The sequence below is a fragment of the Colletotrichum godetiae genome (assembly GCF_030913485.1).
Source record: "Colletotrichum godetiae strain CBS 193.32 chromosome Unknown BDP55scaffold_19, whole genome shotgun sequence".
NCBI lineage: Eukaryota > Fungi > Ascomycota > Sordariomycetes > Glomerellales > Glomerellaceae > Colletotrichum > Colletotrichum godetiae.
This window is the reverse complement of record NW_026851267.1, coordinates 607,742-629,400: the sequence shown is the minus strand read 5'-3', so window position 1 is coordinate 629,400 and position 21,659 is coordinate 607,742. Positions and strand designations below refer to the sequence as shown.

The window sequence follows — 21,659 nt, the reverse complement described above, 5'->3', positions numbered from 1 at the left end:
CACTGCAATCTTTACTGGCCAGAAGCAGTTAACTCTGCGTTCGCCGGAGCTCTCATATCTGCTGTGTTCCCATCCTTATGGGGCTTGGCGTTGGCGATTTGCTGGTCGGCAATTTGCAGCGTCAGATTCTCAGCGATACTCGCCCAAAGTACCTACCGTCTTTCACCTACGACTTACTTTGGTGACGAAGGTAAGATGAACATCCGAATCCTTTGGCTGCGCCTCCACCGCGGGGGTTCTGGAATGCTTTCCAATGAGCCCAAGCTTTTCCCCCTTGCGCCGCTGCGCCGCTCTACTCGCTGAGCCGCACCGGAAGAGCAAGCGAGCACACGAGCACCTTCCACTCCCAGCCTTACCGTGAAGTGAGCAATCGGAAGGGAAGGAGAACTTTCTTTGGATGGAGGGGCGGGAGACGACCTCCTTGTCTTGTCAACTACCGATACCGATTAGAGAGGCAGCCGAAAGCCGTTTTCGTCGATTGATTATCTACAACCTCCGCCGTTGATACCGAGGAGGAAACCAAATATTATTTTACCAAGCGTTCCCACATTGGATGGTCGGACCACGCAGCATCAAACTCTTGGGAAGATTGATGGGACACGCGCGATGCCACCGTTTTCGCCTGCCCCTCTATTGCGTGCCATCATCAGCCAACGGGCCACAGATCAGCTCACCGCGTCTTGCGGATCTTCTCCAGATTGTATAGAAGTGTTCTGCGGATGGCCAGTATCAGGGCAATATGGGTTTGGCCAACGAATCCTGTGAGTGGTACCTCTCTTTCTCCACTCTCTAATGCAATGGAACTGGATCACATACAGCCTACTACGCGGTGGACAAAATCGGGGACGGTCCCAGAGCAACCGCCCGAGACTCCATCTTTGCCTTCATGTGTATCGGCCCTTCTGCCTCTCTTTTTATGGCTATCTAGCCTGATGCTGGTATCATTCAGGCTTCGAATTGCAGGCAGGAAGAGAAGAAGGAGGGGCCGATTAACTGAAGGCAGCCAAAGGGCGAAGGCTATGTCCATCTGCAGCTGTTTATCTTGAAAAAGATATTGTTCTACGATAAGAAATCCATGGCTAACAAAAGGCCACTTAGATATTACATTCTTCTAGCAGTATGCGTACTAGCTCGGGGAGAAAAATGGATCAGAGATGTCTGTATAGCAGCGGCGTTGATCCTGCCGGCCGTGGCTGCGGTTCACGGCATCGTCCTTGCTGTGCTCCACGTGGATGGTCAGTCTGAAGCAAGAATGTTTCCACTATCTAGCTGACACCTATCACCTAGACGCTGCCGATATGGATATTTACGGAGCACTTCAGTTTTGTTCTATAGGCATTCTCGCAGTTCCATTGACGGTCAAGAAGTCTGAGACCTACTTCCATGAAAAGGGACGCAATACTGTCTTTGTGTGGACGAGTCTACTACTGGCAGGTAGGACACCGCAAATTTGGAGCACCTACATGCTCGGATATTAACGAATAATTATAGGTCTTGTGAGCTTAGCTGTCGAATTCTACCGATCCAATTCCATTCCCTGCTATCAGGATAATAACGGCAATCCAATATCGTCGGACCCAAGAAAGTTTCCGTACGGAGATAGTCCATTATGCGGTATTACCTGTTCCCAGACGGACGGTCCGTTCTCACGCCTGCGGCAAAAGGCCGCCAGTGAGATATTCGTGGTGCCGAGACCAAACGAGCTACGGTTCGGAAATGCAATGTTCCTCGCGGTGGCATGCTGTGTTCCAGCCATCATCTCGCTCATCTCTATGAGGAACAAGATTGTCATCACCGATTGGATCAAGAAGCAGAACGGGCCGCAGAAGGAAAAAGAAAACGAGTCCGAGGAGTCCAAGGACTTACACGGAACCGTTAGCGGGTTCCTGAGTCTGATAGAGATCTTTGTTTTCGGCGGCGCTGCGTTGGCTATACTCATCCTCGGAGAGATCAACCTCTGGAGTCCACAGATGGATTATCACACTGAGCCATTCGGAAGTGTTGGTGAGTTGTACACGCCTACGGAATGTCTCTGTTGCTAACAAGTTCTCGTCCAGGCCAGTGGGGCACCATTGTTGCGACGGGGCTAGCAATCGTAGGATCGTTCCTCATCTACCTACTCGACGGTATTAATGAAGCCCCGAAAGACCCGCTTAGCTTCTGTGGCTGCGAGCATTGCCATTGGGTCTATAATCAGTCTCGAGAGATAGACGCAGAGTCTTTCCGGGAAAGCGAAGATGGGCATGCAGACCACGTTGAGCATGGCTTCCCCCAACTCACGAACTCATCCACGCGTGGGACTCAGGCGACGAAGCAAGGTCAGGGACACAGAAGAAAGGTCTCGGCCGGCTTGGTCAAGGTCGGGAAATGGTTTGGCAGCACCACAGAAGATCCATTCGGGGCCCCGGATTACAGAGAAAGGAAGTGGCCAGAAGTTCCCGGAGAGCGATTCAGGAGTTCTACCTTGAGAGATACGGCTGAACAGTATAGTACATACCGGGAACATGAGCCACAGGAGCCAGTATCCCCAGGACACCAGTCAGGAAGCGAAGCCGGACCTGCGACACCACGACCAGTATCACCTATATCGCAGGAATCGCCATTGTCGCCTCCGCCACGGAGCAGATCTAGGCCAAGGAATAATTCAGAGCCTGTTTATTCGCGATCGCCATCGCGGCAGCGACCAGGCTCACCTTCTTCTCCCACTGGGTCACCCGAGCCTCGGCAAACTCGACGCCGGCAGACTCTCGAGGTTCCAAGTCAACGTCGGTTGTGAATGTGCAAGACAACGCGAGGCGACGACACTAGAAGTCAAGTGCTGTCTAAGTTTAGACTGAGAGAAATACTGGGAAGATTAGATTTGGTTGAAAGATGCTTTGTTAATGATGGCCATTTCCACCATGGGACTTCCCCGTTCTCTGTTGACCACATTTGTGGAGGCGTTCGGCGTCAGTGCAGCTCAATATCCGGCTGTGAGCTCGCAAACGAATCACATGTAAGAATAGAACTATCAGAATAGAATCGTGAGATATTTGGTATGGATGAGCTGCTTGCTATGGTTCGATGATACCTAGCTTTAGTGCATTCAACCACGTTCACTTGCAGACGGGAGAATCGAGGCCGAGTTTCAGAGCACTGGACAACGTCCGTGATGGTCTGTGCCCAATTACCTAAGCCATATCCAAAGCGACCAGGATAATGCCGAGGCCTACCCGACGGCATCCCCGCCAACGGACCGGAGCTAGACCGGGGTCGGAGCTGGGGAACCAAGTCGCGAACCTCGATGATGCCGGTCTTGAACTCCAGCAACAACTTCCCCGCAAGAGCATTCCCTCATTTGTTTTTGTTTGATTTTATTCAAAGACCAAGACAATGGCTTCTTCATCGCTTAAAGTATCATCCCGGATAGCCTCGAGAGCTGCGCGGTCATGTCCGCAGTCCTTACGGCTTCCGAGGGCGTGGCGTCAGTATTCGTCGGTCCCGAGCAACAAGCTGCCGCTTGAGGGGTATCGTGTGCTTGATATGACGAGAGTTTTGGCTGGAGTGAGCATCTCTCGTCCCGCATTTTGAGAAGTTTGATACTGATATGAGAGATACAGCCATACTGTACACAAATTCTGGGAGACTTGGGGTTAGTCAAACTCACTCATCTCCATCTCATGCTGAGCAACCGTGCTGATATCATTGAAGCGCCGAGGTGATCAAAGTCGAACATCCCGTCCGTGGCGACGACACCCGAGCATGGGGTCCTCCCTACGCGACCTACAAAGCGGGCTCATCTAAAGAAGGACCTGGCGAATCAGCCTACTTTCTGGCAGTCAGTATCCTTTAGCTATTCACATGAGCCAAGCTGACTGACTTCCAAAGGTGAACCGCAACAAGAAATCACTAGGTCTCAACTTCCAACACCCCTCCGGCACAGAAATCCTCCACAGCCTCGTCGCGAAATGCGACATTCTCGTAGAAAACTACCTCCCCGGTACCCTCAAAAAATACAAAATGGACTACGACACCCTCCGCGCAATCAACCCAGGCCTCATCTACGCCTCCATCACAGGGTACGGCCAAACGGGCCCGTATTCGGACCGCGCGGGCTACGACGTCATGGTCGAGGCCGAGTTCGGACTGATGCACATCACCGGCAGCCGCGAAGGGGAACCCGTCAAAGTCGGCGTCGCCGTGACGGATCTCACGACGGGGTTGTATACGAGTAATAGTATCATGGCGGCGCTGCTTGCGAGGGGCAGGACGGGGAGGGGACAGCATATTGATGTGGCGTTGAGTGATTGCCAGACGGCGACGTTGGCGAATATTGCGAGTAGTTGTTTGATTAGTGGGAAGAAGGATTCTGGACGGTGGGGGACGGCGCATCGTAAGTTTACTTTCTCTCTCTCCCTCTCTCTCCCTCTCTCCCCCTCTCTCTCCCTCTCTCTCCCTCTCTCTCCCTCTCTCTCCCTCTCTCTCCCTCTCTCTCTCTCTCTCAGCGCATGTTTTTTTTTTGTGGTTTACGAAAAGTGCTGACATTTCACTAGCCTCAATTGTGCCGTATAGATCCTTCAAGACAAAAGATGGCGATATCCTCTTCGGCGGCGGCAACGACCGCCTCTACGGCATCCTCTGCCAAGGCCTGAATAAACCAGAATGGCAACACGACGCAAAATACGCCACAAACGCCAACCGCGTCGCCAACCGGGTCGAACTCGAGGCGCTTATCGAGCAAGTCACAGTCACCAAGACGACGGCGGAGTGGTTGGCTGTCTTTGAGGGTAGGGGCATGCCGTACGCGGCTGTGAATGATGTGCAGGGCACGCTGGAGCACGAACATACGAAGGCGCGGAATATGGTTGTCGAGATGGAGCATGGAGAGTGCGGGCCGATTCGAATGGTGAATACGCCGGTCAAGTATTCTGAGAGCGAGCCTAGTGTGAGGAGTGTGCCGCCGACGCTGGGGCAGCATACTGATGAGGTTTTGGAGGGACATCTTGGGTTTTCGGAGGACAGGATTCGGGCGTTGAAAGGGGAGGGTGTGGTTGGTTAGATTAGAGGTCTGTGCAAGAAACTCGCTTCACTGCGATTTTGACCCCTCTCAAGGTGTTGTGAACACTGAGGAACCACAAGAAGTCTAAAAATTCACTGCGATTCTAACCCCTCCGCAGACATTGCAAACACTAGAGTGACGTTTTCAATTGGCCAATCAGTCTTAGACTAAAAGGTGTGAACCGGGGGCGTGGAACGTGGGCTCCCATATACATCGCGATGCATCTTGGGCCCTATGCACAGCAATTCTAACCCGTCCAAAGGCCTCGTGTATACGATACAAAAAGCATATACAATAGTTGAAGTGCACATTCAACCGACCCCAAGGTCTTTGCGCCTTATGAGCGTGAGAAAACATAGCCAATTTATACCCGAGCGAGAAGAAAAGAATTCAAACATGGGTCAAGGGCCGTTACATATCATGAGAGCGCCGCTTTACTGAAGTTGCTGTCTTGATGTTGAGTTGTCTCCGTCTTTCCTGCCTCACCTTGGTTGGCCCTCGCTGACCGACGAATTCAAGGTGGGCAGCTACGCAGGCACGGCAGGGTAGGTACGTACGGGCTTTTTCGGTGAGCTCGGTGAACTGCGCACGTGACACCCGCGACTCACAGTGGTCGCGTGTTTGATGGCATTTCTGCCGTTGACTTCCTGCGTACACATCAAGCTGTGATTCTTTTCTCCTTTCTCCCCAAAAGATACCCATTACGCCAAAAGATGTTTTTCCATCCGTTAAGATTCTGATATCTCTGATACAAGCTTCGGCATCCCGAAGCTGAATTCTTTGTCCTTTGCATCGCCCTCCTAGTCTGCTAGCTTCATCATCAGCTCTCACAAGCCATCCATACCTTACACGCTTTTACTGCGGCACAAGCTCTACCTTGTCATCAACATGTCGGAGCCACCGGCTTCGGAACCTATGGTAATCGACACCGAAGCTACCAATGAGGTTCAATTAAGTGAAATCGACGCCACAGTTGAGATGGAAATCCTACCCACGCCGACCGTTGAAGCAGAGCCCGAAGATGCGCAAAGAGCCCCCGTCGAAGTTGAAGCTCCCCAGCCGTGGCTTGCGCCCATTGCGCAAACAGAAATTGAGCCTGCTCCAATCGAGCATCGCCACGATGTAAAGTCACAGTCACCGGCTCCTTTGTCGCCTCCCGCGCCAGCTATTGAAGAACAGTCGTACGACCCGCAGTTCTCTCTTTCAGCTTCGCAATTCATCACGGGTCGTTTTAATGGCGCCACCCCAGCATCACCACCGTCCCATCTCGTCGCAACTCCTGCCCCTTCAACGCCCGAGATCGCACCAGAGGAAGCCGAAGACCTACCTGTGGACTACTCGCACCTTCCTTTGACCCTTCATCATCCTCACGCAGAACCCACGACAGCCTTGTCAGCCCTGCCTAGCTATTTACCACCCTCTGGAGCAAAGAGGAAGCGCACGGCAGCGGAAGATGAGACTTTCCGGAAATCTGCAAACATCCCCGCCTACCAGGAACCCGCAATCCTCAGGCGCCCCGTACCTAGGCCACCAGTGAAAAGGAAGCGCACCAAGGACGACGGGAGCGGAAAACCAATGTGCGTAAAGTGCAACCGAATATCCGAGACGGAAGGCAACCTCATCATTTCCTGTGGCTGTGGCGAGGCCTGGCATCAGCTCTGCCATGGCCCTGAGATCCCGACAGATGCCCTCGGCAGCGGTCCCTCCAAGTTCAAGTGCGTCACTTGCAAGGAAGAGGAAAAGCAGCAGGCCAAGTATCATCGCGAGCTTGCAAAGTATCGCGAGGCGAAGCAGGAGCAGTCGGAGTGGAAGAAGCATCACAACGACGTGGAGAGGAAGCGCGAGAAGAGGCTTGCGACACTGCCCGAGTTTCCTAAGCCGAGCCTTGTTGGGTTCCATGGAGGCAATGCCAGCGGCAGTGAGGTGAGTGGTAATCGCCCAATCCGGGACTTTGGACCATTTCTAACGCGTTTGCAGAGACGAGAGTACTTTTCGGACCTTAAGAGGAGCGATCTCGTCAACCTCCTCCTTTTTAGTGAACAGATCCACACTGGCCTTCTCGTAGATGTTCTCGCCTCTGTCTCTAAGAAGCACCCCGACCTGCCCATCTTCGGTTCGCCAGATTGGGCTGAACCAAAGATCGTACGTCTACCATCCTCGCCGACCCCATCTGAGAAAAGAAAAAAGGACTAACACCTCACAGCAACACCAACAACAGCCCCGCCGCCAGCAAGACCACCGCTCGGCCCCCAAGCCCTCAAAACAGCGGTCCAAGACAGGCGGCGTCCGCAAGATCCTCAAGACAGCACCCACCGGCGCAGCCGACCAAGCAGCAGCAGACGCCGAAGACTCAGAGGACGCACTCCCCGATTCCTGGCCCAAAGCCGGACTTGGCCTCTACGCGCGCCTTGGGCCTGAAAAGGACGATCCGATGCTGTACGACGACAACGATGAAGAGGCGTTCAGCCACTTCATGGTTGACAAGTTCGGGAAGCAGATTACGGAACCAATTGCGGGATAGAAGCCCGGTGACGAACAACAGGATAAGACTATGGCGTTTCTGCTCATGAATTTGGCGGGTGTCCCGTTTGGTGCTGCTTGTATCGGGGCGGCTCTTGGGAATGTTCTTGCGCAGACCGTTGACTTGACGGGCAACTCTAAGACGACAGCGGGCCCATCGTCTACGTCTACCACGCCAAATGTTGTCACCACGCCCAAGGCTGTTACCACGTCCAAGGATGACACCTCAGAGGCCCCGAAGAAGGGACGGCAGACGAGACGAAGCCGACAGGCCGGCACAGATATACCTGAAGAGGCGTACTCTACACCCAAAGAGATGGCCCATATGAAGCCGTGGTATCTTTACTAGCGCCCAAATAATCGCCAAATCACAGGCGGGGAACAGACGATAGGTGTAGGATTATCCCAAAAGTCGAGATAGAACATGGCGTTGTAGAAATGATACCCGCAGCCTGACTGCAGTTCATCAGTAACCCAATCCCACCCTAATGTGGCTTCTGCAGGCATCTCAAAAGCATGTGATAAAGCTGGCTTTTTGACGTACTAAGACTCACTGCTTGCCTGGTATACCCTCACGACTCAGCCCACACAACGTCCTCCACGCCAATGCTTAAAAATGGACTGACGTGCTGCAACAGACGCTGTATGACATGCGACCATCTACTGTTAATGCTCTCCAGGGGAAAAAAAAAAATCAGACGAATGCAGGTAATTCGGCAAGACGAACCGAAGTCACCATCAGACGGACACGTCGTCCCATAAACCACGTCACATTTCATCTGTAAGAAATAAGTAATATTGGAACATTTGATATTGATTATCATTAACTAATGTAGGCTTGTTTTTGTGTGACTGTAACTATGCTATGCCAGATATCTCGCTTTCCAAACCTCATACTCCCAACACAAACGTCATGCAGGCCTCATAAACGCAGGCGGAGGCGGCGATGAATCCTCGTTTCCCATCCCATTCCCAGGCCCCGTTCCGCTGGCCACCGAGTTGACGCTCGCGCTCACGCTGTTCTTGACTCTCCTCACACCCATCCTTACTGGTAACCCGACCCTCCCCCCAGCACCAACACCACCGCCGCCATCCTCATCAACAGGCCTCGCAGCCTCGACATCAACAACCCCAATCCGCCCAGGCGCCTCTCCACCCGCACTACCCAGCCTCAACGCGCTCCCACCAGGCGACATCCTCCCCATCCCTCCCCTCCTCCCATTCCCGTCCCCAAACACCCTTCTCGCCTTCGTCCCGTACCTCTTGACCTCTTTACCCAACCAATGCCGACACAGCACCACAAACAACAAATCCCAGAGCCCGATGCCCCAGAGGAACATGTACGCCAGCACGCGGCCGTAGGTGTCGGGCATACCCCAGTACGTGAAGCCACGCGCAAAGACGTCGCCGAGAGCAATGTAGACCCAGAAAATTGCGATGAGGGAGGCGCCGAGGAGGAGGCGGAGGAGAAGGGTCCAGCCTGGCCAGGGGTCGTGGGCGTGGACTATTGAGCGGGCGTCGAGGAGGATGTCTGTGGAGAGGATTGCGATTAGGGCTACGGCGGCGGGACTGTTGAGGATGGTTAGTACGTGGATTGAAAATTGAGATGTGTACAAGGGGATAATCTTCAAGGGGACGGTGGATGAGGAGGGGACGAACCCGGTATGATATGTGAGAGGAAACGAGACGTTGTAGAGGAACCACGACATGATCCATAAGAGTATCGAGGCAGCAGCAACGTGCGCTACGTCATTGGCGATTTGCGCGCGGAGAAGCCATCGCTTGAACTGTCGCGCTTGTTGTGCGTTGGGCCGGCGAGGTCTCCGGACTCGGGTCCGGCTTCGGGGCGGCGGGGGGATCGTGAGCGGCGGAGGACGGTGGGGGCGCTCCATTGTGTGGTAGTGACTGTTGCTGTGTTTTGCCGCTGCACCACCAAGGATCTCGAGGTTCAACAACAAACGATTGTTTGGAGATCAAAGGCGGGCGAAAAGAGGTGAGGAGGATTGAAGGTTTGCGTGGACGGCCTTCAGCATGATCCCTTTTCGGCGGTGACGAGTCCTGCTGTGCTCTATTCCTTTCCTTCTGTCTTTTTCTTCGTCTATTTCGACTAGTTTTCCGTTTGGAGATTGCCCAGCATGCCAGTGACGTTTTCTGTTATGGGAGATTGGGGAAACCAAATGAGATTCGATGGGGGAAAAGATGCCAAAAGGGTAAAGGCGCAAAAAGCCAGGACCGAAGAATAAAGACCGGGTACTAGTGACTGATGCGGCTGGTGTCTCAGACGGGAAGTAAAGAAGTGATAAGACAGCTTCGGGTAATAACAAGAGTCGCGGTGCAGGGCGAGTATTAAAGTGAGATAAACCTCGGGATTCTGGAACGTGGCATGAGATCACACCGGGTGGGATGAGTGCTACTCTAAGTGTGATTGTGAGGGTGGGAGTGAAGGTGGGCGAGTAAGAGTCGTGAGAGGTCCGGAGGTACAAAGTAGATGAGAATGTGTAAAGAGTTCACGTCGCAGACGGGACGGTGTGTCGTTGAGTTTGTACTTTGATCCTTTCTTAAACCTGGGCTGAAGATAATGTTGAAGAGGGTGGACGATTGGACGACCGTTTTCAGCCAAATTGGCGATCAGGCATGTGCGGGATGGGACGAGATGATGATGGGAGCCGGGCCAGGGCGTGTCCGGACAAGGTTCGAGAAACACGAAAACGAAAAGAAGGGTAGAAAAACCTTGGACGAGGAAACAGAGACGACGGCCAGCGAGGTGGAATGGATCGATCGGGCCCTTCCGACGTATGTCTGGGCGATGTTAGATGTCGAAAAGAAGAAAAGGAAGCAGAAAGAGACTCAGACGCCGGCCGGGAAAGCATCTGCGGGAGATACCCGTAGTTTTGAGCCAGATGTCCGATGCAGATATCTCTTGGCTTCTTCTAGAGGGGCACCGGTCTCCTCCAAACCGAACCCGTGTGACCGTGTTGTTGGTGCAACGGAGCTGCGAGCTGCAACAGCACCGCGTCCCCGAATGCAGCATGCATCTGTTATTAGTCCTTGGTAACGACCATTCAAAGCCAATGGGCCCTGCGCAGATCATACAGCTCCCCAACCCTATGCGCGCCCCCCTTGCACCGGCATTCGACGCCGTCCCGTGCAGTAGTCTGGTTTCCAGGGGCATCGCGAAGTGCCACAACATTTGAACATGGACCGTCTCGTGCGGGGCCGCTCACCGGACTGTCCTTAGCTTTCACCATCTTTAGAAATAGCACGCTGCGGCGCTGCCCAGTCGATGGTGGCCCCTGATGCCCTGGTGAGGCTCGGTCTGAAGTCTTGCCAAGCGCAACACTCTTTCTTCGCTTCGTGGGGTTCGTTACAAGGGGCCCTGCTTCTTGCCGTCTTTCCCAGGGCCAGCCTAAGTCCCTGACCGCCAGTGTCCAGTGTCCACTGTTCGGTGGTTGTTCTCTGGCTCGGACGAGTCTTAGACCAGATGAACCTCAATCAAGTCCCACGCCCCGACGGTCGCATTCTTTGAAGCTCAGACAGAAATATCCGAGCCGTCCTCCTGATTTTTCTGTCAAGCCTCGGGACCTGAACACGTCCGAATTCCACGCAGCCTCGGGCCAGCGAAGGAGACACTTGTCGATGATGTGTTCCTGTGAGTCTTGATCAGCGAAACGTTGCATAATGCCAGCTTCTTCTTTTCAATGAACACTACTCGTTCACTGTTGGCCAGGAATCATTTGAGTTGTCTCTCCACAAACCTGAAGAGTCATGCATGGCGGGTAACCCTTGCCAACGAAGCACAGCCTCTCTCCCCTCGAGGCCTTCTCCATCCCTTCTCTACAAGTAAACAGCATGGAACCTGGAAACGAAACGTCGCTCTGCTTTCCGTGAAAGGCAATTCTGGATCCAGTCTGTTTCTGAAATCCATAGCGTGTATGCTATCGCTCTTCGAGCACCACAGCCGCGCCGTACTTAGGCACTGCTGATGTAGGCCCTCCGATACGTGGCATGCAGCGCGGAATCGAGTCGTGTCATCTCTTTCGTCCCAAGCTCTGGCATGATGCTTTCGCGCATTTGGCAGCTGCCATTTGCCTCTTGTCTTCGGCAAGCGACCCTGTTGGCTCGAACATCTCAACGTCAGGACTAGGCATTGCCGTGAATTTTCGACGCTGTCATATGCGACTGATATGGGGTTTATTCGCTGCAAGCCGTCTCTAATACCGCTGGCGCTTTTCGGCAGTCGAATTCATCCCTCCTAGTCATGCTATGGCAGACGAGATGTAGCATGAACCTAATGATCGTATTAGACCGGACAACGTGAAGACGATCTGGAGCATATCGCGAAGAAATGCCGTCACCGTGGTAACGATCACACCAGGGCCTCAGGGATGTCAAGTGCGTACCACGAATGCAGGACTCTACATCTCGTTCTGATATGCGGGAAAGTGTTCATTGCCCCGTGATCCTTGGGCGCCTTTGCCTTTTGATGGCCGCTGTTGTTGTCGCATTTACCCGTGTCGTCATCGGCGTCGTTTCGGTCGCTGGTTCATGACAAAAGCATTGTACGTGTTACGGTCCGGACGACAAGTATCTCTGCTGTGTCTTTGTCAAAAGAGTCCGGTATATCATCAACTCGGTGCATCGTCTCTCAGCTAAGGTTGGCCCCTTGAATTGCGGTTGAAAGGCCAATGGATCGACAAGAAGTACGAAAGTGGGCGACGATATTTAGAGTTCGGTGGTGGTGGAGAGGAAGAAGTTGCTTTTAGCCGGAAGATTCGATCTTGAGGGCCTTCTGAAAAGCGAGGAAAGACAAGGAGCTGATCAACATTGGCAACTTTCTAGGCGAGAAGGTGCGGCCTGAACCATCATATCGGGCCTGCCGGCCATGTGGGGCCGATCCGAACGCCGAAAAGACGATGCAACCCCCGATTCTTACACGCAGACGACCTCGGGCGTCTGGTTCCGTCTACCGAACAGATCTTCAAAGTGCCCAACTGATATATGGTTCAGTCAAACTAAGGGCTTAAAGTCAGCATTTCATGCCTGGCTCTTGATCGGTACTCGGGTGTGCAGAGGAGCGAGCCACGAGCTTTTCCACTGCTACTTGTCCCCGAGGCCGGAGTCCGGACTAAGAATGGCACGAACATTCCCAGTCCTGCAACATATGGTGAATACTCTGCTCATTACGTTTCAAGACTGGAGGACAAATGATCTGACATCACGGGGAGTTTCAGGGATCATGGCTTCGGCTCCAACGGCGCAGATGGGTCTTTTCTGCCCCCACGGGTATCACAGATATGCACTGTCGGATATCGTTCTCCGGACATTGTCATAGGCTCTAGGGCGTTGACGACTCCGATGAATTGACTTACGGTGTTACCGCACACGAAAAGCCCGTGCGACGGCCAACTAGATAAGAGGGCTCATCGTTGTAGAGGCAATATATCATAGGAGTGTCCCCCAGCCGTTCCTGAATCTGGGGGAATCGAGCAACTAGCAACTCGGAGAGACGGCACGGCTATGAGGCGACTTCTCCGAGCTTAACCACCGTTGAAGCAATCACCAGAGGCGGACCTTCAACGGAGACAAGTAGAATGCGAAACCGACGTATTCGCCGCAGCCGGCTCCCGAATGTGCGAGATGTGCGCTGTCCTCCGGGCCGGCCAAACCATTGACAATAATCTAAATTAGCTTTTTTTCCTAGGTTGAGTTGTTTTGTGAGGGCAGAATTGTACGACACCGCCTGTTCCCCTGACTGAGTTGTCAACGATATAGTGGCTTTGTAGAACATATGTATGACTCGTTGACTGGGCTATGTGGATATACGGGGCGCGAAGACCATCATCGTCAACTGCAAAAGGTCCAAGCAGAAGCTTTGCTAGTGATAACTTTTGCCTTCCGCTAACTCCGGGGTAATATATTGACATCTAATTGACTTTTGCAGGACTCTCGTATCGTAGGTTCGTAGTTGTCTTCGAGAAGGATTCCAAGAGTTTAGAACCTGAAGTCTGTGAACTTGGCAAATCCTATATAGAGCTGGGTGTTCTGCAGTATTAGTGATTAAAAATATGATCAGGAGACAAACGCAATCTCATCAACTCATTACAACATCAAGTTACTATTCCACCCCTACCAAAACTCAAAATGAAGACCTCCATCATCTCTACCATTGCCATGCTGCTCATCTCCAGCAGCTTGGTCGATGCCCGCACTTGCGTGTGTCTCGTACGTCACACCTACCCCTAGCAACTTCGGGCTTACACGCCGTTGCTTTTGAAAAGACACACAGAGCTGACTATTGGACCTATAGTTCAAGAACCAGGACGGCAACGACCAGGGATCCCAGGGATCTACGGCCCACTGCTGCGGTAGTAAGTGCAACCTCCTCCATCCTCTTGCCATCCTTCTAGTGTCTCATTTTCTTGTACTAACGCGTGGCTAAGACGACGTCGTCACTGGACCTTTCCACAACGCTGCCTTCTCCTGCCCCAACAGACAGGAGAGTGCCGCCGCCTTCGATGCTTGCTGCAGAGGCTGGATCGCCAGCTCTTTCGGATCTTGCGACAGCTAAACTGTCCAATAGCATCTTGGCTGGCTTGTGTAGTCCGTGGACTTGAAGATTCTGCAGCGATTGATAGAGACATGGATAGAGATGGAGACATTGGCTGATAGCTTGAATACACATGACTGGTTACTACGATCTTCGTCAACCTTTGCACTTTTAGATTCCTTGCTAAATCTTACTTCCCGAAATAACGCCTTTATCGCCAGTGCAGTATAGGTTCGTATGGGCTACCTCACGAGATAGCTGCAATATACTACCTACGTCTAAGCACCCCCGGCCTCTCCATCATGCTGCTCCCGTTCATGCTTACGGAAAGAAACCAACATCCCAAGATCGTAAACAACCTTGAGACATCCGGCACCCACAAAAGCAACCCAGAACAGATTCCTATCCACCAAGATTCCGACGCCCACAGGACCAACACTCGAAACGCACGTCTTCAAAACGTTGATCAAGCCTAGCACAGTAGTCCGTTCTTTGGGCAAGATCACATCCGCTAGGAAAGCCGCCCTCGGCGCGACGTCCATGGAATGCGTTAGGGCGCGGAGGATCAGAAAGATGATGGCGGTGTCGGCGTCTCGCGGGAGAGGGATGAGTGCTGTGAAGATTGTTGAGGGGAGGTGGGTGAAGACCATTGCCTGTGTATGAAAGGTTAGTGGATAGTCTGGCAAGCTGATCGAGATAGTGGGAGGCGTGGCTCTGTGATTTTACGTACGTTTAGATTGCCGATTCGCTTGGCTATCGAGGACGCGACTAGGGTTGTAGCCGCGGCCAAGAGGCTTGTGGTGAAGAACAGAGAACCTAGAGTTCCATCGTCCACGTTGAACTTCCAGCGGAAGAAGAAGGCGATCCAGGACCTGCGTCAAGTCAGCATCACGATTTAGGAGAGAGTCATGGAAGAAATACTGGGTGGTCAAGCTCGAAGCAAAAGAATCAAGCGCAAAGAAGAAACATAGCGTGATGACCACAGGCATACTCTCCCTCTCAATTCTGGGAACAATCTTTGATCGCCAAGTCTTGGCTTCTACCTCCCTCTCGGCCGACCGCTCGCCCAAAATGGGGGCGGTCTCCTCCTCAGAGACGCCAGCTTCGTCCCACTCAGCCTCGATATCACGGCCCAGGAGCAGTGCGAGGAAGAACTTGAACACACCCAGCGCCGCATACCCGTAAAAGACTACGCGATACGCGGCCTCGAGCTCCCAGCCTGCATTGACCGTCAAGTAGTGCGCCGTCCAGCCGCTCGTCATTGCACCGAATGCAGTCCCAGCGGCACCCATGAGGCTGTACCAAGCATAGACGTCGCTTCTATCCTCTGCAGTGGTTAAATGCGCGACGATACTCTCCTCCACGGCGCGGAAAGGCCCAATCTCGGCGCCGCTGCTTACAATCAGCCTCGCACATTCTTCCTCCCCCGGAGAGATATGTGTGGATTCTTACCTTGGACTAATAACCCCTACCACAGCAGCAGCCAACAACACCCAAAACCCACTACACGTCGCGAAAACAACACCACTAACAGCCATCAAAGCCGCGCCCGCAGCCAGCACCGCCTTCCGCCCGACGCCGTCGGCGATGGAAGTGAGGACCAGACTGATGCAGACGTCTCCGACGAGAGTGAATACCATGAACAGGCCAATTCGCGTCGCCGTGAGCCCGAGGAGCTCAAAGTAGGCTACCAGCTGCAGGGTCGTTGCGCCGTAGGCGAACATGCGCACGAAGCGCTGGAGGCATAGAAGCTTGATGTCGGGGTGGCATCTGCTGAGGGCTAGGAGGCCTGTTTCGGCGAGACCGCGATGTAAAAGTTGTCGAGACATCGTAGCCGCTGTCTATGGTATACCTGGCTGGAGGACGTCAAAACCGGAGCGGAGGAGTCATCGTAAGTGCGGATGGATCATCTCCGCGGGCAAAAATTTAAAGTAATTGATGGTTGTCGGGAAGTGGAGACTGGTTATCACTTGCAGCGACGTGGCTAGCATGCGCAAGGCCCCTGATCAACCGTCAACTTACTCTTAATCTTCCATTTCGACTTCTCAAAATAGTTGTTCATAAGTAAACTACGTATATCTGGGCCATTTGGCCGTGGTTGTTTAGAAGGCCTTGTGAAATATGGTCAAATACGAAGACTCCACCCCCGATCACTCATACCCAAGCTCCAAGCTATCCCAGGCCCTCTCCTAACAACATCATCCACCTCTTCCTGGTGGTGCCTCTGCGCGAGCCTAATCTCGAGGGCCTGCTTATCCTTGGAGTTGATAGCCACCATAGCCTGCAACGTAGAACTCTTCACCACCCCGATCCCCGCCGCCTTCGTCTGACCAATGGCAAGAGCCAGGAGTATGATGGAGAGCACGGCCTGACAAGAGATGAAGGCAAGCCAAGGCCAGCGAACTTGTACAAACGTCTCCGATGCGAGCGCTTGCCCTCTTGCTACTATGGTGTCATTGGTGATGCTGCGTGTGACTACGTTAGTCACCTTATCTACAGGCGTAAGACGAGGGAAAACATCACAGCAGACTTACAAATTGGACAAGCTCCTTGCAACGTTATTTGTGATATTTGCAACGGCCTCGTTAATCACAACCTCTCGCGACACATTCACACGCCCCTGCGCCTCCAACGTCTTGGCACCGTACTGCAATGCAGCCAAGTACCGAGCCGGCGCAAGACCGAGGGCACTTGGTACATTACTGAGATCCGCATACGATCCGTTGAGCGCATCCGCGAGACTCCCCTGCATCGTGCCGAGCCCCGTACCGCCGTAGGGGAAATTGTCCTCATCGGGGTTGAGGGGGTCCCGTATCGCGGGTAGGTCGTCTCTGACCTGGCCGGAAGGGAACGTGATAGAGCCCTGTTCGACGTCCGAAGTCACATCGATAACCTTGCGCGATTCAATGTTGCCTGCAAAGGAGAGGTTATACGTCTTTGCGCAAAGGTACAGCACAGCCTCCATGGCTCCGACCGCACCGTCGTTCCCTTCTCGTAGGGAGTAAATCACCGTAAAGTTGAACAACGCCGCATCAGGGTTCACGTCCGAGGCTATGGGCTTGCTCGTACCACGTAGACTAACGAGGCCGAAGTGAGAGGTACTCAAGTTCGCAGATATCCCGTTAGGAAGTGAAGCTTTCACCCGCGGTGCCCCAATGGGACTCTCTTTAGTCGTGACGTTCAATGAATTCGTAATATTCCAGAATTTGGCGCAGATGCTTAACGAGCTGTAGGTCTCCCACTGGCATTCGCTTGTGGGGCAGCGGGCTGGGCTGAGGGGGAATTCTTTGGTGTGGTCGAAGCTTAGGCCTTCGAAGATTGATTGCTGGACGTAGTGTTCTTGCTGCACTGCAGAGGGATGTTTAGTGAATGTGGGATGCGGATGAGAGATGAAGGGTGGGACGTACGACCGGAGAAGGTATTGGATGTACTAAAGAAGTAAGATGTTGACCTAGCTACTGTAGCGTCTCCGTCTACGCGCGTGAGGCGGACGGGGTATGTGACGGCGGATTGCGTCAAGGTCGATGTGAAGATTGCCGTGATCATGACAATCGTCGCGATGAGACTAGGAGACCTATTGACAGTTAGCAATCACCAAGGCTTTATTATCATGGCCAGAACCATCAACTCACCATCCCTTGGTCGTCTTCAACAACTGAATGCTCCCCCAAGGCCCTCTACTAGCCGAGTCAAAGTCCTGAAAATCCTTCAACGGCCTCTCCTTGCGATACCAAAGCCACTTCAGCTGCGACAGACTCTCAGAGACCGGGATCACAAACGCAGCTCGCGCCAACGTCGCGAGGAAGGCGATGAGCGTGTTGAGTGTGAGGCCGAGCGGCCACTCGGGGAGTCGTTGGCCGTCGAAACGGGATAAAACTCCGGCGAGGGCGGCGACGGAGGCGATGCTTATTATGGACCATATGAGCTCTGGCAGCCAGCCCTTGAGGGATGTACTCCATGCCTGCTTGGGTGCGGGAGGGGTGAGACCGGATTCTTTGTGGGATAGATGAGACTTTGTGTCTGCTCTTCCTGGTGTGTAGTCCCAACCGCCATAGCCGGGCGAGTCCGCCGAGTTCCGGTCCGTGTTAGAAAGCTTGTTGTATGCTACGTGCGGGACGCCAGAGACGTGGGCTGCGCCGGGCTCGGTGGTCATGGAGCTCATTGGTATGGGGTGATGCTCGGACTCCATCGGCTCGGTGCGGGCCTCTGCTGAGTCGGTTGATTGCACGTGAATGAGCGGTCGGCGATCATCTCGCGAGAGATCCGATGAATCTGAATTGTACGGCGGACGTCTGGTGCTGTCTGCCGCCGCCCAGGGACCTTCAAGATGATGCATACTTGCTCATTTGGCGACTGCTAGGAAGCCTTCAGATTGCATCCAAACAATGCTCGCAGTCTAGCATTGTGCTTGAAGAAGTACGGCTACTTCGAAAACGTCAAAAAAGGGAAAGGTCAGCCTAGCCTTAAAGTAAGAGTAGCGGCCTGAAGACATGCAGCACATCATCTGCCCCTGGGGTTGTCTGTGGGTTGATCGTCAAGGCAGCAGGATCACACAGAGACAGCACAGCCCGTGGTTTCCCCACTAGAAAGGCTATGACAGGGTCGTTTGTGTCTCCTAGGGCCTGAGAATAGCTAAGCGACTGCTGCCAAGCCGGGATGGGGACGCTGTTTGTGGCACCCCATGCGGGAAACCTCGAGGCTCAGGCAAGGGACGGCTGGGACATTGGCGTGATGTTGGCTTGCATGGGCACAGCCGGGTAGCAGTAGGATCATTTACCCTGTGTCGCTGTCTCACGAAACCGCCGCCAGCGTTCGATCTGTGAGACTCTGGGGTTTCAGTCATGGTGCTGGAGGACTAATGTAAATTTATTTGCACCAGCTGGTCGACACAGCCAGCAATGTGGTCAAATTGAGATGTGTCGTGAGTGATGGAACCATGTTTGGCGAGAAGTATCGAAAGTAAATTCTTGTCTAGTTTTGTGCGGTGATTTCGACCCATCTATATTCTGGCTCAGACTTGCCTTTACGACATCATTGCCAGCGGTCGTTAATTGTATACTTGATCGAATGCCGGAAGCAAAGGGTTACTGCAGAGCAGAAACGCGCAGTTGCTGTCGACTTCGTCCAAGGGACCGCCAGCTCGGAAGTATCTGTACGTCATCATCGCCAGTCTCGGGAAGCACTCGCCTCCTAGTTCCTACTCATGGAGCAATGAGTGTTGTGCCTTTGGTCTTTCCGCTCTCCATCTTTGCTGTCCTCGAGCCAAATTGGATCTAGCAGAACGGTCAGTATGAGGAATGATCAATCGATGTCGGATATTGCTAACCGCTCTCTTCTTCTCCTGGGCGACTGCGCCCATGCCAAGGTCCTTAGCAAGAAGCCTCAGCGCCCTCTTCTCAGGATCAACTCCTGACTCTGCCTCGGAGAAGGCAAAGTCGCACTTCTCCCAGACCGGGCATTCGATGGCCCACTTGACAAACTGCTCGTCGAGGAACGGAAATCGAACCTCGCGACTCCAGTGGGACATGGCTCTGTCGTCGCGGCCCAGGTTCCGCTTCCCAAGTCTGCTGACGTCTAGCTTAAGTTCCTCGAGAAGGCCCGGGTAGCCTCTCCTCGAGAAGGCGGTGGTATGCCGTACATAGCCGCCAAAGAGTTCGTCTGCCCCGAGGCCAGAGAGAAGCACTCGCGCCGGCGTAGCGTACTGGACAGCGGAGTCTGACGGGCTACTCTGTGACATGCCGATGCCGCGGGCGGCAAAGTAGAGGGCGCAAGCGATGGAGAGATCCATCTCGGTATTATGGGGATACATCAAAGAGATCACTTGGCCCCGATGCGCGAGTACTTCTTGGTATGGAACATCCACCTACTAAGGATTAGTATAAGAGAATGACCGAGTCAAGATGAGCGAACTTACGGCAATGAACCTCCAGCTACGAGTAGGACAGACTGCAGTCAGCTCGGCAAAGGACTTCCTTCCCGTGATTCTATCTGGACAAGCCTCGTAGAGACTTGGCGCACCAAGAGAGTTGTCAGCCTTCGCTGCTAAGCGAGGGTTCTCAAAGGCCACATTGATCAGGTCGATGCCTTGATCAGGTAGGACCAGGTCGCTAGCCATCCGCGCCAGGATCGTGCAGTCCAGCCCGCCGGAGAACAAGACAGCTACTCGCGTGTCGTTGCCAGCATCATGGGCTGGGGGTTCAGGAACGTTCAAGACGCGTAACTTGAGCGACTCGGTCATTTGCTGCCTGACTGCTTGTACTGATGGTGACACTGCTGAGAGTGACTGAACATCTGATGGCGGGAGCAACATGTTGAAGACTCCAATGTTGAGGACCTGATATCGTAAGTAGCAAAAACGTAATGCATGCCGTGCGAGATATCTAGCTTACCGTCTCGGTCTCACCTGGCGTCCAAGAGCGAGGCGAATTTGAGCCCAGAGACTCACCGTCCCAAGATGCCAAGTCTACAACGTAGATGCCATCTGCTTCCACCTCTGCCCACGAAGATGATGTGCTTTCAGCAATGCTAGACAGTCTGATTCCTCCCTCTCCATTGAGTAGTAAAGAGCGTCGACCAAGGCGGTCGCGACCATAAAATAGACGGGAGGAAGTCGCGTCGAAGTAGACAAACGCGAAAGGGCCCTCGATGCTGCGCAGCACATTCAAAATCGCATCTTCCGGTGCGTCGCGCTTACTGGCCGCGGTGAGCAAAGCAAATATCGCCTCTCCATCGTTCCCATGGACGGGTTCCCCTGCAATCTTCCAGGCCTCGCCGTTCCAGCATAGAACGGACCCAGAAGACGCGTCGCGAAAGGGCTGGTGGGTGATGTGGTCACCGCGCAGAGCCAGAACCGTCGAGGTCAGAGTCAGGAATACAGGGCTACCGCTACCGCCTGATGTTTGACAGCGAGCTTCGCCCAGATGATCCGGACCGCGGTTGCAGAGGCATGTCTTGACGTCTTGCGGCAGGGACTGGAAGCCGTCGCGCGTAACGACGACGTGGATCCCGCACATTATAGCCTACGCGGCAGTAATCGCAGTCGACCCTTGGCTACAGATGATAGATGACGACGTCTGCAGCTGTACTGCTGCTGTTCGTGCCCAAAGAGGGAGGCTTGCAACCGCGTTGGATGTTGGTCTTGAAGTTGCTGTCCGCGCAAGAATCGGCCAACGGAATTTGTTCGGGACCAAAGAATGGGTACCTGGGCAGTGGACCAATGGAGCACCGCCAACCCCACCATCGCTATAGGTACGTACTTGTTTCCCTCCCCATGCTCTGGAGATGCTCAGATTAGCCCACTCCAAAGAACAACATCGGTGAAGCGAGCGAACATTTGATTTCTTCACTTGAGTTATTAGTTCTTCAACTACAGACCTTCAAGTAGAATTCTTATATCGTTCAGTCATAGTTCCATGTGAAATGCTCGCATTTGATGGGGGTGTGGTCCTGATTCGCCAGGTGACCATATGCCTAGCATCGTCATGCAAAACCTCCGAGATGGATCATGGGCTTCCCCTCCCCCGAAGGAGACAGGGCATGAGCGGAAGCTAGATG

The 21,659-nt window shown here is 53.5% G+C and overlaps 9 protein-coding genes across 9 annotated transcripts; 5 read left to right on the top strand and 4 right to left on the bottom strand.

Annotated features, from left to right (window-relative positions):
• The first annotated feature begins 455 nt into the window (after window positions 1-455).
• Window positions 456-3,232, top strand: BDP55DRAFT_120218 (uncharacterized protein). Its single transcript, XM_060565447.1, has 5 exons — window positions 456-761; window positions 1,099-1,235; window positions 1,288-1,434; window positions 1,492-2,004; window positions 2,058-3,232. Exons 1-5 carry the CDS (start codon window positions 607-609, stop codon window positions 2,774-2,776), a joined length of 1,671 nt encoding a protein of 556 aa, XP_060430078.1. The 5' UTR covers window positions 456-606; the 3' UTR covers window positions 2,777-3,232.
• BDP55DRAFT_663087 (CoA-transferase family III) lies at window positions 3,176-5,152 on the top strand. Its single transcript, XM_060574851.1, has 5 exons — window positions 3,176-3,543; window positions 3,600-3,631; window positions 3,691-3,817; window positions 3,868-4,372; window positions 4,533-5,152. The coding sequence occupies exons 1-5, from the start codon at window positions 3,373-3,375 to the stop codon at window positions 5,036-5,038; spliced, it is 1,341 nt and encodes a 446-aa protein (XP_060430077.1). The 5' UTR covers window positions 3,176-3,372; the 3' UTR covers window positions 5,039-5,152.
• Window positions 5,153-5,701: 549 nt separating this feature from the next.
• BDP55DRAFT_120201 (uncharacterized protein) lies at window positions 5,702-7,845 on the top strand. The gene is made up of 3 exons (XM_060565445.1): window positions 5,702-6,961; window positions 7,016-7,180; window positions 7,242-7,845. Exons 1-3 carry the CDS (start codon window positions 5,927-5,929, stop codon window positions 7,557-7,559), a joined length of 1,518 nt encoding a protein of 505 aa, XP_060430076.1. The 5' UTR covers window positions 5,702-5,926; the 3' UTR covers window positions 7,560-7,845.
• BDP55DRAFT_663083 (uncharacterized protein) lies at window positions 7,158-8,315 on the top strand. The gene has a single exon (XM_060574850.1). The coding sequence runs from the start codon at window positions 7,590-7,592 to the stop codon at window positions 7,905-7,907; it is 318 nt and encodes a 105-aa protein (XP_060430075.1). The 5' UTR covers window positions 7,158-7,589; the 3' UTR covers window positions 7,908-8,315.
• A 47-nt stretch (window positions 8,316-8,362) lies between these two features.
• On the bottom strand, window positions 8,363-9,793 carry BDP55DRAFT_120208 (uncharacterized protein). Its single transcript, XM_060565446.1, has 2 exons — window positions 9,218-9,793; window positions 8,363-9,127 (listed from the first exon to the last, which is right to left on the bottom strand). The coding sequence occupies exons 1-2, from the start codon at window positions 9,448-9,450 to the stop codon at window positions 8,470-8,472; spliced, it is 891 nt and encodes a 296-aa protein (XP_060430074.1). The 5' UTR covers window positions 9,451-9,793; the 3' UTR covers window positions 8,363-8,469.
• Window positions 9,794-13,699: 3,906 nt separating this feature from the next.
• On the top strand, window positions 13,700-14,126 carry BDP55DRAFT_728407 (uncharacterized protein; the record flags this gene model as incomplete). Its single annotated transcript, XM_060579433.1, has 3 exons — window positions 13,700-13,780; window positions 13,866-13,926; window positions 13,999-14,126. The coding sequence occupies 3 exons, from the start codon at window positions 13,700-13,702 to the stop codon at window positions 14,124-14,126; spliced, it is 270 nt and encodes an 89-aa protein (XP_060430073.1).
• Window positions 14,127-14,227: 101 nt separating this feature from the next.
• BDP55DRAFT_663074 (major facilitator superfamily domain-containing protein) lies at window positions 14,228-15,995 on the bottom strand. Its single transcript, XM_060574849.1, has 4 exons — window positions 15,558-15,995; window positions 15,027-15,497; window positions 14,836-14,977; window positions 14,228-14,758 (listed from the first exon to the last, which is right to left on the bottom strand). The coding sequence occupies exons 1-4, from the start codon at window positions 15,932-15,934 to the stop codon at window positions 14,384-14,386; spliced, it is 1,365 nt and encodes a 454-aa protein (XP_060430072.1). The 5' UTR covers window positions 15,935-15,995; the 3' UTR covers window positions 14,228-14,383.
• A 235-nt stretch (window positions 15,996-16,230) lies between these two features.
• BDP55DRAFT_551762 (uncharacterized protein) lies at window positions 16,231-18,258 on the bottom strand (the record flags this gene model as incomplete). The annotated part of the gene is made up of 4 exons (XM_060569138.1): window positions 16,231-16,570; window positions 16,640-17,453; window positions 17,513-17,679; window positions 17,738-18,258. The coding sequence occupies 4 exons, from the start codon at window positions 18,256-18,258 to the stop codon at window positions 16,231-16,233; spliced, it is 1,842 nt and encodes a 613-aa protein (XP_060430071.1).
• Window positions 18,259-19,306: 1,048 nt separating this feature from the next.
• On the bottom strand, window positions 19,307-21,118 carry BDP55DRAFT_551410 (asparagine synthase; the record flags this gene model as incomplete). The annotated part of the gene is made up of 4 exons (XM_060569108.1): window positions 19,307-19,378; window positions 19,432-19,968; window positions 20,020-20,439; window positions 20,495-21,118. The coding sequence occupies 4 exons, from the start codon at window positions 21,116-21,118 to the stop codon at window positions 19,307-19,309; spliced, it is 1,653 nt and encodes a 550-aa protein (XP_060430070.1).
• Window positions 21,119-21,659: the final 541 nt, after the last annotated feature.